The 17,096-nt window shown below is 47.2% G+C and overlaps 1 protein-coding gene and 1 long non-coding RNA gene across 3 annotated transcripts in view; one reads left to right on the top strand and one right to left on the bottom strand.

The window, feature by feature from the left end:
* Positions 1–7,721: 7,721 nt before the first annotated feature.
* LOC118715437 lies at positions 7,722–8,602 on the top strand. The gene is made up of 2 exons (XR_004986889.2): positions 7,722–8,292; positions 8,508–8,602. It is a non-coding gene; the product is annotated as an uncharacterized LOC118715437 (long non-coding RNA).
* A 617-nt stretch (positions 8,603–9,219) lies between these two features.
* The window catches only part of GPD1L (glycerol-3-phosphate dehydrogenase 1 like), a 31,332-nt gene continuing 23,455 nt past the window's right edge, over positions 9,220–17,096 (bottom strand). For both annotated transcript variants that reach the window (XM_036431688.1, XM_036431689.2), the window contains exons 6-8: positions 12,888–13,121; positions 12,175–12,281; positions 9,220–9,595 (exon numbers count right to left, since the gene is read on the bottom strand). In XM_036431688.1, the coding sequence (XP_036287581.1) occupies positions 9,499–9,595; positions 12,175–12,281; positions 12,888–13,121 (438 nt within the window). In that variant the 3' untranslated portion in view covers positions 9,220–9,498. The remainder of the gene's footprint in view (positions 9,596–12,174; positions 12,282–12,887; positions 13,122–17,096) is intronic.

The raw sequence follows: 17,096 nt of genomic DNA, 5'->3' as shown, positions 1-17,096 counted from the left end.
TCCATGATGAGAGAGAATCATGGATTGGCTGCCTCCTGCAAGTCCCCCACTGGGGGTCGACCCCACAACCTGGGCATGTGCCCTTGACAGGAATCAAACCCAGGGACCTTTCAGTTCGCAGGCTGATGCTCTATCCACTGAGCCAAACTGGCGAGGGCAGTGGTCGGCAAACTCATTAGTCAACAGAGCCAAATATCAACAGTACAACGATTGACATTTCTTTTGAGAGCCAAATGTTTTAAACGTAAACTTCTTCTAATGCCACTTCTTCAACATAGACTCACTCACCCAGGCCAATGTATTTTGTGGAAGAGCCACACTCAAGGGACCAAAGAGCCGCGTGTGGCTCGCGAGCCACAGTTTGCCGACCACAGGGCTAGGGCAATTAAAAAAAAAAAAAAAAAAAAGACAAGGAGGCGCAGACAAAATCCTGGCAACACCTTTTGTGGGTATGAAAGGCAGAGGCTGTCTAACCCACCTGATTCATGAGACAGTGACCGTAGCTGCTGCCATGAGATCCCATGACACACAGGCCCGGGAGGAAGCCAGCGCACGGAAGGAAACCGGCAGAGCCACGAGAAGGCGGGAGGGAAACAGACCTGACAGCCTGTTGCTGCCACAGCTTCCTCAGCAAAGATAAGATCGAGGCTGGGTTTGTTTGAGAAGAGACAGACCCCGGTGTGGACCCAAGATGTTTGCTCTTACCGTATTTAACCCGCCGGCAGGAGCGAGGAGGAAGCCGTATTGGGGTAAACACCGCTTACAGCGGGGTAGCCGTTCCTGGCAGAGCCAGTTTGCAAACTGGATGCTGAGCGTGAACCGCGACAAACCAGCCCCGCCTTGGCAGCAGCACACGCCGTGTGGGGGCTTCAGCTGTGTTTTCTTAAAATCACAGACCATCGGCCGAGACCGGTTTGGCTCAATGGATAGAGCGTTGGCTTGGGGACTGAAGGGCCCGGGTTCGATTCCGGTCAAGGGCATGTATCTTGGTTGCGGGCATATCCCCAGTAGGGGGTGTGCAAGAGGCAGCTGATCGATGACTCTCATTGATGTTTCTAACTCTCTATCTCTCTCCCTTCCTCTCTGTACAAAATCAATAAAATATATATTTTTTTAAAAATCACAGACCATCGTTGTCAACAGAGCTTGAACAGGGGACTCGGAGCGGGAGGGCCGAGGGCAGACGATGTCCCCGGCCGTCACGCTCCAATTCCTCAGGACAGGGGCGCGGGGACCCCGCCTGGGAAGCTGCCCCATCAGGTTTGCTAAACAGAACCACCAATGCGGCGTCCAACACGGAGCATCAACGCCCCTCCATGGAACCGGCCTGCAGAAACAAGCCGAGGGCTGCTCCTCCAAGCCATCTATCTGGCCGCTCCGTGTGCTCACCTGGGGAGGCTGACCCATTCCGGTCTAGACCAGTGCGATCTGAACCGCTGACCGCCAGTGGGCAGGCCACTGGCCATGCTTCCAAAGCCTCCCACGTGTTTTGGTTTGGAGGCAGGGGAAGAAATAGTGGTGGAGAGCAGCGCTTTTCAAACTTTAATGGGCATGCGCATCACCTGGGGATCTCCTGACCTGAGTGTGATTCCGGCAGGGCTGGGAGGGCTGGAGAGCCGAGCTTCAGGGGACGCTGAAGCTGACCACCTCGGGGCCACGCTTGGGGTGACGGGGGTCTCTAATTATGGGACCGGAGCTAAGGCTTCTCACCAATAAAGTACAGTTCAAAGGCCATGGTAAAAAAAAAAAAAAAAATAGGCTTTCTTATGTGTGGGAAGAGTAAGCCGTCAGGCTAGATGAGCAGAAATGAGGAAAGCAATGTTCAGTGACGGTTCAATTACTTCAGCGGACGAATCAGTAAACCAAGGTGGTATATCGCTGCAGTGGACAGTTATTCAGCCATGACAAGGAACAAAGTTCTGATGCATCTTACAACATGGACGAACCTTGAAAGCATTATGCTAAGTAAACGTCACAAAAGAGCACATGCCACACAGTTCCATTTATAGAAAAGATCCAGAATAGGCATGTTTTTAGAGACAGAACGTAGATGAGTGGTTGCTCAGGAGGGAAGGGGGAATAGAGGGGTGATGCCTAGTGGGTCCAGGGATTCTTTCTGAGATTGTGAAAAAGTTAGAAAATTGACTACACATCTTTAAATGGGCAAACTGTATGATATGGGAACTGTATCTGTATAAAGCTGTTACAAATTACTGGAAGAGTTCTGGCCAGCAGTGGTTAAAGTGCCAGCCTGCACACCAAAGGGTTGTGGGTTTGATTCCCCGTGGGTTGCAGGTGTGAGCCCCAGCCCCAGTCGGGACTTGTGCAGGAGTCAACCAACTGATGTCTCTCTCACATCAATGTTTCTCTCTCCCTCTCTCCATATCCTTCTACTCTCTCTGAAGGTCAATGGACTTGATCAATGGGGATTAACAAAACAAAACAAAATAAAAAATTACTGGAAGAAGGTTTTTGCAACCAAACAAACATATTAAAGAAAATATACTTTTTTATGTTACATACATATAAATATACAATATATTCTTTATATACTATCTGTATGTATGACATATATTATGTACTGAATATGTAACATGAAATATAAAGATTACATAAAGATTTGTAGGAGCAAGTCTTTTTTTTTTTTTTTTAAAGGCAAACAACTCAGCAGAAAAATAAACAGAGGATATGCACAGACAATTCACCAGAGGAAATCGGAAGGGCTGATGTACACATAGGAAGAGGCCAAACCTCTTTGGAAATTAGCAAAATATACATTAATATATCAACCAACTACCATTTTAGACCCAGCAAGTTAGGGGAAAAAAAAACTATAAAAATTAATATGATGATACTAAGTGATGGCAAATATGGAGAAGTGAGAATTTCCATATATTGCTGGTGGGAGAGTAGATTGGTCCAAAACCTTTGGGAAGCAATTTAGCAATATTTCAATAAATGTAAAGTGTGTATATTCCAGGACTTGCTATAGTATGTTCATAAAAAGAAGTCTCATCCATGTAAATAGGAGGCATGCATAGGAATTTCTTGCCATTTTCTGTATTAGTAAAAATCTTCAACCTATATGCCATCAATAGGGAGATTGGTAACTATATTGGGGTTTATCCATATAATGGAAAATGAGGTAGCAGTTAAAAATAAATGAAATTAAGCTACTAAATGTAATAGAAATATTTAAACATGATTCATATTATTTCCTAGAAACGAGACTAAGGAGAACAAAAGTTCTTGGACCTGTCTCACCATCACTTCTGCGAGATTGCACCGGCAAAGCAAGTCACAGGCCAAGCCCTGATCCCAGGGACTGGTAAACAGACTGTGAAGCCTCATGGCTAAGGACATACATTTGGGGAGGGTTCTAGGTTGACTTCCTCAGGCTAGGTCAATGCTGTGGTTACAAACTCGCTTAGCACATTACCAGTAAACTAGTATGCCCTCAATAAGTATCCGCTGAATCAATGATGTTGGTTGCATTACCCTTGTGCGGTGCTGCCCTCAAGTGATTGCTCTGGGCATTGCAGTGAGTGATTTTAAACTGCCTGTCAATGGCTTTGTTGAGTAGAGGAGCATCGTATGAGTATGGAGCCCAATAGGCGCATGAAAAGGTGCTCAATATCACTAACTGTTGAGAAAAGACAATCAAAACCACAATGAACTATCACTTCACATCTGTTGGATGTTGTGAATGGCTATTATCAAAATGACAACAGATAACAAGTGTTGGCAAGGATGTGGAAAAAAGGATGTGATAATGTTAGTGGGAATGTAAATACAAATACAAACCAGCATGGAATTCCCTAAAAAAATCTAGAACTACCATGTGATCCAGCAATCCCACCTCTGTGTATATCTCCAAAGGAAAGGAAATCACCATCTCAAACTGATATCTGCACTCCCATGTTCGTCGCAGCATTATTCGCAATAGCCAACGTATAGGAATATACGAACGAGTGCATAAATGAATGCAGTATATTTATACACAAGAATATTACTCGGCCACCAATGAAAGGAAATTCTGCCATTTGTGAAAACATGGATGAACCCAGAAGACGCACGCTAAGTGAAATAAGCCAGACAGAGACAAATACTGTGTGATCTCACTTTTATGTGGGATTTAAACAAGTCGAACTGATAGACTCAGAGAGTAGAGTGGGGACTGTGAGGAGCTGGGGTTGCGGGGGAGAAATGGAAATATGTTGGCCAAAGGACAATGATTCTCATTCATAAGATGAGTAAGTTCTGGAGACCTAATGCACATACTGGTGACTCTAGTTGATAATACCGTGTTTTTTATACCTGAAGTTTGCTAAGAAAATATAGATCCTAAGAGTTCTCACCACCACTACCACAACAGAAAGGTAAATATGAGCGACGAATATGTCCATTAGCTTGTGGCAACCATTTCGCAATGCATACATGTATCAAATCATCGCGTTGGTCAATGCTGCCTCCATAAAGCTGAAACGAACATGAGAATGGGGCCTTGGATGAGTCCATCCTGAGGAATGGGAGTCCGGTTTATGAACCCTGCTCCCCCCGAAAAGTGAGCTTCTGTCCAGACCTTACCTGGACACTTTCGTCTTAGCTCACGTAGCTGTTACTGGGCCCTGACCTCCCCCCTTCACTCTGCTCTGATCTCCTAACCCCCTCACCCAGACAACTCCCTAACTCCTCATTCCCTTCTGAGCTGTAGACCAAATGTCCTCTTGCCTCCAGGACATCTCCCTTGGAGGGCCCCAAGCAACTCAAACCAAATATGGATGTCCTTTTCTCCCCGGGTACTTTCCATCTTGAAGTCCCCGGTGTGTTCAGGGGACTGTGAAAAGCAAATGACTTGTTTCCTGGCTTCTCATGAAGCCGGACACCGTGTATAGACCAGAAAATGGAAGCCCACAGAGGTTAAGTAACTCGCCCAAATTCACAGAGATTCAAAGTTTGAATCCCCATCTAACGCCACAATCCTGAAGCAAAGCGAGAACTCATTTTAAGGGGCCAGAAGCTTTTGCAACTAGAGGGCAAGGAACTCTAAGAAATAAAAAATATGAATGGAAGAAAACAAAGGTAGGTACAGGGTCTTAGAAGGAACTTGATAAAATGGCCTCAAAATGAAAATTCAGAGATAGACATAACTATCTCCAAAGATAATGGAGAGGGAAAACAGAGGGAAGGATTTTTATTTTAAATTATTTATATATATTTATTTCAGAGAGGAAAGGAGAGGGAGGGAGGAAGAGAGAGAGAAACATCGATGAAAGAAAATCATTCTTTGGCTGCCTCCTGCCTGGAGGAACCTACAACCTGGCATGTGCCCTGACCTGGAACCTGTAATTGAACCATGACCTCCTGGTTCATAGGTCAAAGTTCACCACTGAGCCATGCCAGCTGGGCAGGATTTTTCTTTTCAATGTCTACCACCCTATTTGCTAAACCTTCTTTAAAGCATGAAAGGTTCACCCAGTAGAAGTATTCCCCAGGTATGTTCCCAGGTCTTTCTTAAAAGCAAAGAGCAAGCAGCAGGTGTTTTTGCTTTCGTTAGAATGGCAGTGTCAGGATGAGGGGAGAAGATGACAGATATTTAGCCAAATCAGACAGAAGTGGGTGTCTAACACCAAGGAAGGGAAAAGGATACAGAAACTACAAAAAATCCAAGCAGATGTCTAAGTGGGTAGAGGGCAGAGTGAAAGTAAAAACGCTGTTCCTTAAAATGTGTGGTCGGTGTTGAGTTAAAAAGTCCAAATGAAACCTAGACACTTGACAACGGCCAAGCAAATACTCAGCTTTGTTCATAAGAAAAGTGTTCTAAAAACTCGACCAGAAAGTCACAGGAACAATGATGTTAACTTTTTTTCAGACTGCCAACGGCCTCAGGAAAAGCCATTCCCAAAGAGTGACCCCTAGTAGACAGGAGGGTCATGGCTCACTGGAAATGAATTTTCTCGGAACAGCATCTTACCCATGGTCAGCTTGTGTTTCATAGGAAGCTTCTAGGCTTTTGCCTAAAAGGTCAATTTGCAGTGGTTTTTTTGTTTGTTTTTAATAATAATTTTTCTTGCTTCAACACTCCTTGTAAACATGTCACTTACATGATCCATTTTGTGCCTATGTAAAGTTTCAGCATCAACAACTATTAGTCAGCTGGCTGCTTTAACAAAATTGTAGTTTTGAATAACAAATTTTTACTTACAGTGGGACTGGTACGGTAGTCTTCTAAATTCTTTGTTGTTAATCTTCATTCAAGGATATCTTTCCCATTGATTTTTTAGAGAGTGGGAGAGAGGGAATGAGGTGGGGAGGGAGGGAAGAAGGGAGGAAGGGAAAAAAGAGAGGGAGGGAGGGAGGGAGAAAGAGAGAGAGCACGAGAGAGAGATTGGTTGCCTTCCCAAAGTGTCCTAACTGGGGCTGTGTTTGAAGACTGGAATTAGAAATGAAGCCTTTCTTTAAAAAATTGCCTTTTTATTATTATTAACACAGTACAATTCGGGGGGAAAAAGAGCTTCCCTAAATAAAGCCATTAACTGATTTTAAACAAGGATAAGATCAGTAGCACAGGTTTGGGGGGGTTAAATGTTTATTAAATCAAGCTTTTAAATTATATCAATTATATCCATTATATCCACCTATATAATCTGTAAACAAATACAGTACACATGTAAGTAAAAGGCTCTTTGATTAGAATTAATGGAAAAACTACAGAACCCTTCGCATGCTGGCGCCCCACCACTCCTCCGGCGGATGCCAGGGGCCTTGTTACAGTTACAACAGTTTAGTGAAAAACCAGGGCGAGTTCAGCTCCCCTCTACCGGCAAGGCTGGGTTTGAAGACAGAGAACTGTGCTGCGTTACAGGAGGCTGGGATACAGCAAGGCAGCAGTGTAGTTTTTACATTCACAGATTGGCTGAAGTAGTACAGATTAAGCTTCTCTTCTGGATGTCTCCCGCTTTGTTACCATAATTAGTGAGAGATGGTAGACCACAGGTGATTACAAAAATAGATAACTCACAGAGTAATAAATAGCGAAAGCAGAGCACAAATGTATAATAAAATTTGCATTTTTCTATGATGTGCGGCATACCGTATGTTCCAGAGGTACAGTCAGCAGACTTCCATTTGCAAAGAAAAAAACCCTCACGTACAAACCCCGAGCAGAAAGGGTGAGTGCAGGTGAGAACACAAAAAAAAGACAGAATTCCTCAGCTCTGATTATCCTCCTCAATAGACACCACAATGAGCGCACGGCCCTTTTATGTATCTTAAAAAGTACGCTTTGTTACCTTTGTACAAACGTTTAAAAAACATGAATCATGTCACAAGCAAAAAATTGATTGACTTCATAGTGGCACTAAAATCAATAAAACTTGGAGCATTTCGTGTGCTTTCACTTTACTTCTGTGGAGGGGGCTTTCTGACACCCCCCAAAGTGATTGGATAGAGTTTTAAAAATTCCCACAGAAATAGAAAAGGTCAGAAAACCTCACAAAGTGACTGAAAAATCCATAAATATATATAAGTGACATTCGTATGTTCCCTAATAGTTTATCAAGTGCTATCTAAGGTCATTGTAATGCTATCCCGAAACCAATCTCATTTAAGAAGATATAGTGATTCCCATTCTAATTCTAGAATTAAAAGCACTTATTATTCCCCATAATGTGCGTTTCAGCGGAGCTGACACCTCCTTGGTTGTACTTGCCAGTGTCACCTTAAAGCTTCATCAGAGCTTCGTGGCAGGCCTGAGCTGGAAAGAGTAAGAGCGAACACTACCACAGGTTGTTATTCATCCTAATTTCGTGTGGGGGGGAGAGATGGGTAAACTTGAGTTATCGAAGGTGACCTCAGCCTAGAACAGTGTCCCTTGGAAACTTCTGCAGGTTTCCTGGCCAAAAAAAATCTCTGTCATCGAATGTGCTTGGGCCTGGCTGGGTTACATAAACAGGTTCCGCTGGCATGCTAATAACATACATTCTGCACCTTTCAAGATTCAGCTTTCCCCACACTCACCTGACCCTGGCCAGGAAATACCCAGAAGCCCCCACAGCTGGGTCCCAGGACACTAGTTGCCTTGGAACACGGGCTGAGAAATGCTATTGTAAAGTAAAATTTTCTACAGTAGTGCTTCTAAAATCGTAGTGAACCTCAGAAACACGTGGGAGGGATGTTAAAGCACAGATTCCGTTCCCCACTTCTGAGGTCTGCGGTGGGACCTGCGAGCCTGATGTCTAAGAGACTCCAAGTGAAGCCGAGGAAGCGAGGGCCACACTTTGAGTGGCATCAGTCTAGACCACATGTGTCAAACACAAGGCCCGCGGGCCAAATCCATCCCACCAGGCCTTGCAATGTGGCCCGCACCGCGTTGTCATCACTGCACTCCGCTGCGTTTCCATCACAATGACAGTTTATGACTGTTCAGTAAACCATTTGGCCCGCGATTTAGGCTGGATTTTAGATTTTGGCCCCTTCTCTGATTGAGTTCGACACCCCTAGTCTAGACAATGCCCCACACACATCTCAGCTGCAGGAAGCCCTCCCAGGGCCTCTGGAAAGGCTGCCTGTGGCCTCTGACACAACCACAATTAGCTGGAGGTCAACTAAGCCCAGGGACATCGGAGAAGGTCCCGGAGGCACCTGGGTGGGGCGGAGAGCACTAGACTTGCCCCCTGATTATCAGGTAACCAGGCACTGTGACAGCATCTTCAAAAGGAATAACAGCAGCCCCTCTCAGAGGATCTGTGAAGCTTAAAGGAAATGTTTGCACAAAACAAAAACCATTGCAGAAGTGTGGTTAATCAGCAGAATGTGTCCGTCACAGCAGGAAATTCCCAGAGGAGTTTTCTGTGTTCTGCACATCCTGGCAGCTCATGAAGAGAAAAAGAGGCTAAAAACGCAGAAAACTGCAGTGAGAGGGAGTTACAGAGCGGATTATCTAATTAAAAACATCTTGTTAAAAAAAAAAAAAAAAAGAGAGAGAGATCAACTCACAAAGTCATTGATTATGCTGGCTTTGAGATAGTGTTTAAAAGTTACAGTCTGTTGATCTTTGAATGCATTCGCTCTTCCATTCTACCATGTTATCAATGCTGGTTAAATTTTAACATCAAGAGGAGAGAAAAAAAATTCCTTCAAAGATATAAATTAGGTCTACAAAATTCAGCTGAGATAGTTCCAATCTTATAAACTACCACCGTGGGAAAGTTTGAAAAGTAATCTTTAAAAAGGACTTTTCATTTCGGTTCACGCATGCAAACATCCACAGAATGAGAAATGGACACACACACACTCATGCATTCACATATGTGCGTCTAGTTGTCGCCCAGTGCATCTTAGCCAATGATCTGCTTCTCGAATTCAGAAACGAGCCTGTAAAAATTCATACTCATCCATGATGGGATTACAGTCAAGCCAACCTCTTGTTGCCAAGTCCCAGTTTCCACGTGAACCCCAAACGTGATTTATGCTGCCTGATGTGCTGCACGGTCCACTTTACAAATGCTCTGGGTGGCTCTGGAGGCAAGACAGCATCTCCTGCACGGGCCTGCCTTCATAGCAGATCTGATAGACGGCAGTAAACAACGGAAACCTAGTTGGGGGAAAATAGGCAAAGACAAGTTAAGCCATCTGGTTTACCTCAGACAACGGATTAGTTTTTCTGACCTAATGGACTGCAGATTAGTGTGCTACCTGTGACCATCTCTTACATTCCTTAAAAAAAAAAAAATTATATATATATCATTCTGTCAAAGCAGGAAGCCTCTGAATTTGAACACTCGAGGGACAAGGGACCACAGTGATCATCGGGTCTACCAGTTTGGCTTTGTGGATAAAGAGACAGGGGGCACAGAACAGCTAAAATGCAGGCCTAAGACTATGTGGCTAGTAAGATGCAGATGGCCTTCAACTCTGCCTCCTGCTCAGGGCTCTTTATTATTATTATTTTTTAAATTAATTTATTTTTTAAATATTTTTTTTAATTTAAATTTTATTTTATAGATTTTTTACAGAGAGGAAGGGAGAGGATAGACAGAAACATCGATGAGAAAGAAACATCCATCAGTGGCGGCCCCATCCCCTCCCCCCTTTGCACACTCCCTACTGGGGATGTGCCCGCAACCAAGGCACATGCCCTTGACCGGAATTGAACCTGGGACCCCTCAGTCCGCAGGCCGACGCTCTATCCACTGAGCCAAACTGGTTTCAGCAGGGCTCTTTTTGTAGCAATGGAGGAGGGAGGAGAGAAGGATATAAGAGGGAGACCAGAGTCATGAGGGTCGGAATGAAAAAAAAAAAAATCAAGGCAAGAGGTGGCACCAAGGAGAAGGTTAGAGCTCGACTCTATGTCTGTGCAGGTTGGGAAGCAGGTGCAGGGGAGGGAGAATCCCACATGCATTACACGTCGGCCCTGGAGGAGGGGGTGACCCCTCCAGAGACCTCATTAGGCACCGGCACAGCCTGTTCAATGTCTAGCCCGAAGGGGGAAAATGGGACATGACTGAAGAGAGGCGCCTGCTCAGAGCCCAGCTTTGCCTCCTTGATTACATCTGCTTTTTACCGACCCCCAGGATGCCTGCTTCAGACTATGTCCTCCCGGGTGAAGCGATGAATGCAGATGGCCAGCCAACGCGTGAATTTATAAACTCGTCACACAGATCCCTCTTTTAAAATCGTGACTGGGAGATGCTAACCATCATCAAACACCCAGGTATTTTTTTTTTTTTTTTTTTAAGACGTTAAACACATCCCTGATGAAGACGGAATGGCCACTGAGGAGGCCGGCCATGCACACCAGTGCGTCGCTGTCTGCTGTTAAATGTGTGAGGAGAACCATGCGTGTCGGAGGTGTTTTCCTGGAAGTCACGGTTTAAAGACAATTCTCCTCCTCTGAGGGCTTGTTGATGACTTCCATCTCTGCCTGGCCAATTTTGATAGCCGTGTCGGAAATATAAAATGCAAATGAAAGAAGGAAGACAAATGCCCTGACCTCCCTCATTTTCCACATTCCTTAAGAATTCTACGGGTAGAAAGAGGAGAGCAGGAAAAGGTAAGGATGCCAGGTTGGGACCAGCAGACACCTGGACGGACGTGAGAGGATGAAGGAAACACAACTAGAGAGACGCTGCTCGTAACCTACATCCTGGCAGCATCCACAGAGCTGCCTCACTCCCTACTCTCCAGGGCAACCAGACATCCCCTCTCCCACAGAGTATTACGGAGAGTTATGGATACACAGAACACACTGCATAAGCATTAGAGAATAAGGGAGGGGGAAGAGAGAGATGGAAACATCAATGTAAAGCATCATGACTATGGAGGAAGGCTCAACAAATTAGCAAGATAAAGGGCCAGGGGCAGCCTCAGGGTGGCTGGGTAGCTTCCGTGGTGGCCGTGGAGCTTCCTTTCTCAATTGGGTGGCAAATCAAGCTGACCTGAGCCCACCTTTACCATGTGACCAGCCTGAAAAGTACAGCGGAGACCAGATGCGTACATGCATCCATTCGTCTAAACATCCATCCATCCATCCATCCACACGAGGGCAGGCTGCAAGGCTGCTCACCAAACCTTCACACAGGTCCCTTCACTGCCTGCGACTGAATTCTGGGGTTACGTGTCTTCCCTTCACTTCTGAATTGCTTGGCAGTTTATTAATAAGACTAGAGGCCCGGTGCACAAATTAGTGCGTGGGTGGGGTCCCTTGGCCTGGCTGTGGGAGTGCATTGATCACCAGGGGACAGCTCCTGCATTGAGCGTCTGTCCCCTGGTGGTCAGTGTGTATAATAGCAACTGGTTGACCAGTCATTCGGTCGTTTGATCGCTTGGGCTTTTAGATATACATATTCTATCTTTTTACAAAGCCAACAAAGCATTCATTTATTATTTGTTTTAATTAAAAATGGGTAACACGTAGGTCTTACCAAACAACCTAGAGTCCTAAACTTCCTATTTTATAATCCAAAGAATGAAGCTGTTCTTCCTGAAGCTGAGCTGGGTCTGTGTTTTGTGTCAACACCCATTTTCAGGACAGGTGGGTGTTTCCTGCCACAGACGTTCATGTCACACAAAGGACCAGGCTGGCGTTCATGTCACACAAAGGACCAGGCTGGAGGTCACGAGAGGAGAGGGATGATAAGCGTTCCTCTGGTCTTGGGGAGACACGGGACTTACTTGTCCAGCAGCCCCTTCTGCTTGAGGATGCGGTACACTTCCGCAGAAGTCAGAGGTCCTTGGAGCTTCTGCCCATTCAGCATCTCCTTTTCCAACTCTTCAATGGTCTTAAAAAACAAAGGATTAAAAATAATCTACGGTAAGGACTAGAGAGTCACTCATTTCCAGAGGAGAGTGGGAAGGTGGAGCTGCACTCCTCTGCTACAAGCCCAAGAAAGATGAAGACGTACAAGATAGCCCGGCAGGCATGGCTCAGTGGTTGAGCGTTGACCTAGGAACCAGGAGGTCACAGTTTGATTCCCCGTCAAGGGAACATGCTCCGGTTGCAGGCTTCGGTCCCCAGTGTGGGGTGTGCAGGAGGCAGCCGATCAATGATTCTCTCTTATCATTGATGTTTCTCTCCCTCTCTCTCTCTCTCTCACCCTCCCTCCCTCCCTCGATCAATGATTCTCTCTTATCATTGATGTTTCTCTCTCTCTCTCCCCCCTCTCTGAAATCAATTAAAAAAATATATATATATATAAACACAGATGTACAAGATAAAGGATGTAAGACCGACTACTCAAAGTGAAAGCAGACAGGTAAACGGACAAACCAGCACACATCAAATCCTGCCCTCCCCCTGCCTCCCCCCCCCCCCCCCCCCCCCCCCCCGCCCCAGTCCCGGGGTCACACGGGGGAGCAGGGCGTGGGGAGGGCAGGCCAGAGGCTACCTTTCCTGTCCGGGCAAAGGCCTCGGCCACCCTGCGGTTCCGGCCCCCGTAGCAGGTGGTGATGAGGTCGGCCACGCCGCAGCTTTCCAGGAAGGTGGCCGTGGACACCTGGCCCTTGCAGAAGATCTTGGCGAAGGCGATCATCTCCATGAGCCCCAGGCGGATGACGGCGGCTTTGGTGTTGTCTCCGCAGTGGAGGCCGTCGCAGAAGCCCGCTCCCACCGCCACGATGTTCTGTGAAGGAGACAAGGAGGCCGGGAAGCTGTCACACACCCCTGCGGGGGAGGGTGCAGGGCGGGTGGGGAGAGGCCGGGACAGGACCGCTAGTTCCCCGCAAAGCCCTCGGCTCTGCTCTTGGACCGTGAGCAAGAGAGATGAGAGAAGGGACCCGTTTTCAGGACGGGAGCCCAGATCTGGGGTCAGCAGGAGGCAGCAGTTGACGAGCTGTCAGCCAGAAAACTAGAACGCTGATAGTGGCCACCGGTTAAATACTGTTTGGGTCCACTGGGTTTGTTTTTGGGTTTGTTTTCAAATCAAATATTTTATTTAAAGATAATGTTCATACAGGAAAGCACAAATCATTAGTGCACGGCTTGAATTTTCACAAGTTGAACACGCCTATGTAACCAGCACTTAAAAAAAAAAAAAAAGAACATAACCAGGGCCCCAGAGAGCCCCCCACAACCCTGCCTACCAAAGGTAACCACTCCCCTGACTTACGACAGCAGATTCACTTTACCCGTCTTTAAACTTTATACAAATAGAATCATACAGAAAAGATCATGGAATCTTTTCTGTCTAGCTTTGTCTCAAATCTGACATGTTTGTGAGATTCAGCCCTGCTTTCACATGCAGAACAATTACTACTATTTTCATTGCTGTACTGTATTCCACTGTGTGAACACAGTGCAACCTACTTATCCATTCTTTTATTGGTTGGCATTGGGGTAGCTTTCAGGTTGGGGCCACTACGAAGGGTGCTGTAAGGACATCCAGGTACGCACCCTTCGGCGACCACACACAGGCATTTCTCGTGTGTACATGCCTAGGAGCGGAATTGCTGGGTCATTACCTGTGCTAGACCTGTCTCTGCAGAAGGTGATCATCCAGTGGAGGGGTCAGCACTAAGGGTCGACTGCCTGGTTCCATAGCCCAACTCTTCCCTGTGCCTGCCTACTTCCACGCTGTGGCCAATTTGGCCTGGCCACCCCCTCCTCCCTGGGTCCGAGACCTGCCTGAACCCTGCTTGTGGTTAGATGTCAGCAGGGAGTGCCCACCCACCTGCCTGCCTGCATGGAGGCTCAGGAGGAGAAAAGATTTTCGGGAGCAAATGATAAAAATAACAACCCAAGTTAACCTTAGAAAACTGCTCTCAACGCTTCATATATTATTGACGCATTCAATCTTCACAGCATCCCTACGAGGCAGGTCCTCATAGATGCAGGGCGGGAAGTGAGGAACTCAAGTGCACAGGATAAGGAGCCTGCAGGGTCCCACAGCCGGGACCTGCAGAGCTGGGTCTCCAGCCCAGGAGCTGGCTCCCCAGTCTGCTCCAGGGAGGTCACACCTCACAGCTCCAGGGCACACAGGGGCCTCCGCAGAGTCAAGATGAGGGCTTTCTAATAGGGAGAGCTGGCCCCACCCAACGTAAGAGACTCAGACAAAGGGGCAAGCTGTCAGCCACTGGAAGCACCCCGGCCCTGAGCTCTGAAGAACTGTCCCTGCACCCAGAGAAAAGGCAGACAAGGTTGCCCATGGCCTGGGGGGCTCCGGCCACACTGTCGGCCCCTTCACTGCAGGGTACACAGGTCAGGGCCACCTCACTGTCTCCACTAGACAGCCAATCTCCCCCTGGGGGCCGGGATGTGGGGAACAAGGGGCTACGGCAGCGTAAACTCTTCCTTCCCAGAGGACCTCGGGTCCCAACCCAGTTGAATCTATCATGGATCTTGAAATCCTCCTCTCTCTCTCTCTCTCTCTCTCTCTCTCTCTCTCTCTCTCTCTCTCCCACTTATCACTGTCAAAAGGAAGATAAACACACGTAGCCAGTCAGATTGTGTTTGCATAGCATCCGAGCAGATGTCCTCCGAGGTCGCTCAGCTGTGAAAGTTATCGTTATCCACCGTGCATTTAAATCTGCTCTAAACTGCTCTGGAGCTAAAAATACCACGGTTTTCGGGAGATAGACGTGCTGAAGCCCTTCTCCATTTCCCGGGTGATGGCATTCACCCGCCCTGAAGCGCCGCCTTTGCAATTCTGCATTGGGGTGGGTTAGGCGGGACTCAATTCCTCCCGCTCCCATCCCCTTCTCCCAGGAAAGGAACATAACACTGGCAAGGCGGCCCAGGCTACACTCTCACCACGCAGGGAGAATGGCTCCACGGACACCGAGTCAGTGCTCGCTATTGTCTGTGAGTCCAAACCCAGCAGACAGAGCTCTGTCTGTCTGCGGGGGGCGGGCTCACCATAAGGAGACGCGGCACATGGGGTTGCAGGCGGGACCCCGGAGGAGGCAGCCTGGCTGGAATGAGGCCGAGGGGGCCCACAACAAGCCCACGCCTGGTCCGCCAGGCCCCACACCGGGAAAGCAGCTGTCTCAGCGTGAGCAGTGCGGTCCCTACACGCTTCTGCAACAACGTAAATATTTTATGTCCACTTATCCATTACAGCAGCCAGTAGCCACTGGCTACTGACACTCACATGGTTACCGAGCCTTTGAAATGGGGCTACTGTGGCTCAGAAACAGAATTACATATTTTTTTAAAGTGTGAATTAACTTGAATGTAAATGTAAACAGCCATATATGGCCAAAGGGGTCTGGCAGTGGCCCTGGCTAGAGACTAGGCACAAGGCCGTCCTCACAGCAAGGTCTGTCACAGCCAAAACCATAGAGAAAACCTATATCCCCAGCAGGGAGGGGTGGCTTACCTCACCACAGACAGCCCTACGAGGGAACGTCCTGAGTCTGCGGCACAGGCTGTGGGTTTATCCCCTTCTTCCAGAGTAATAGAGTCCCTGGTTGTCCTGCAAGTATATGGCTCCGGGGAGGGGGAAGGGGCATTTCCCAGCCTCCCTTGCAGCTGGGTATGGTCACACCATTAAGCACTGCCCATTGAGAGGAAGGCAAAGGACTCCACTGCAAGCTCCCAGGACCTGCCTTAGAAGACAGGCGCCGCATGGTCCTTGTCCTTTGTTCCTACTTTTCACCCTGCCTGGAAGGCAGATGTGACAGTTGGAGCTCCGGTCACCATCTTAGATCGTAAGGATGATGAAGGGGCTCAGCACAGGCCTCCCCAACATGGGCCACTTTGGCGCGTGAACCCAGAAATCCCAGGAGCCTTGCCTCCTTCCTCAGCCCAGAAGTCACGTGAACTTCCTTTCCCCTTTCCATCTTGGAACCTCTCAGATATGTGGGGGTCTCTGACTTGGTCAGGAATAGGGGGTTCCCGTACATAAGTATGTAATTAAATTTCATTATTTTCTCTTGCTAATCTGGCTCATAGTCAATTTTTAAAAATAAATATTTTATTGATTTTTTTTTTTTTTTTACAGAGAGGAAGGGAGAGGGACAGAGAGTTAGAAACATTGATGAGAGAGAGACACCGATTCAGCTGCCTCCCGTACAGCTCCCACTGGGAATGTGCCCGCAACCAAAGTACATGCTCTTGACCGGAATCAAAACTGGGACCTTTCACCGAAACTGGTTTGGCTCAGTGGATAGAGCGTCGGCCTGCGGACTGAAGGGTCCCGGGTTCGAACCTGGTCAAGGGTATGTGCCTTGGTTGTGGGAACCCAAGAGTCTTCTCCCCCAGTACAGGATCTCACAGCATCCCCATCCACCCAAATATCCAGTCACTTAAAAACAGCTCTGGAGCTACACAGACCGGCACGGAGCAATTAGGCATTCGTGATGGTCCTGCTGCCGGGTGGTCATTAAACTAACGAAGGGCCATTTAAAACACATAAAAATCCCAACCAATAAACACAAAACAGAGCAGCCAAAGCCAGCATCTCAAATATATAACAGGACCTGCCTAGAATGAGAAGAATACCCCCAAGCATTTAGAAATATGGGCACATGCTACTTGGGGGCCAAGGTCTTTGATTGGCTTTAATTTTTTAAAAATTCTCATTGTACAGGGACATGTGACCGCACGTACACACACATGATTAATTCTAGAAAGCGGCTTTAAATTCTGAGGAGAAAAC

This window comes from Pipistrellus kuhlii, unplaced genomic scaffold, assembly GCF_014108245.1.
Source record: "Pipistrellus kuhlii isolate mPipKuh1 unplaced genomic scaffold, mPipKuh1.p scaffold_m20_p_11, whole genome shotgun sequence".
Classification (NCBI taxonomy): domain Eukaryota; kingdom Metazoa; phylum Chordata; class Mammalia; order Chiroptera; family Vespertilionidae; genus Pipistrellus; species Pipistrellus kuhlii.
This window is presented reverse-complemented; position numbering and strand designations above follow the sequence as displayed.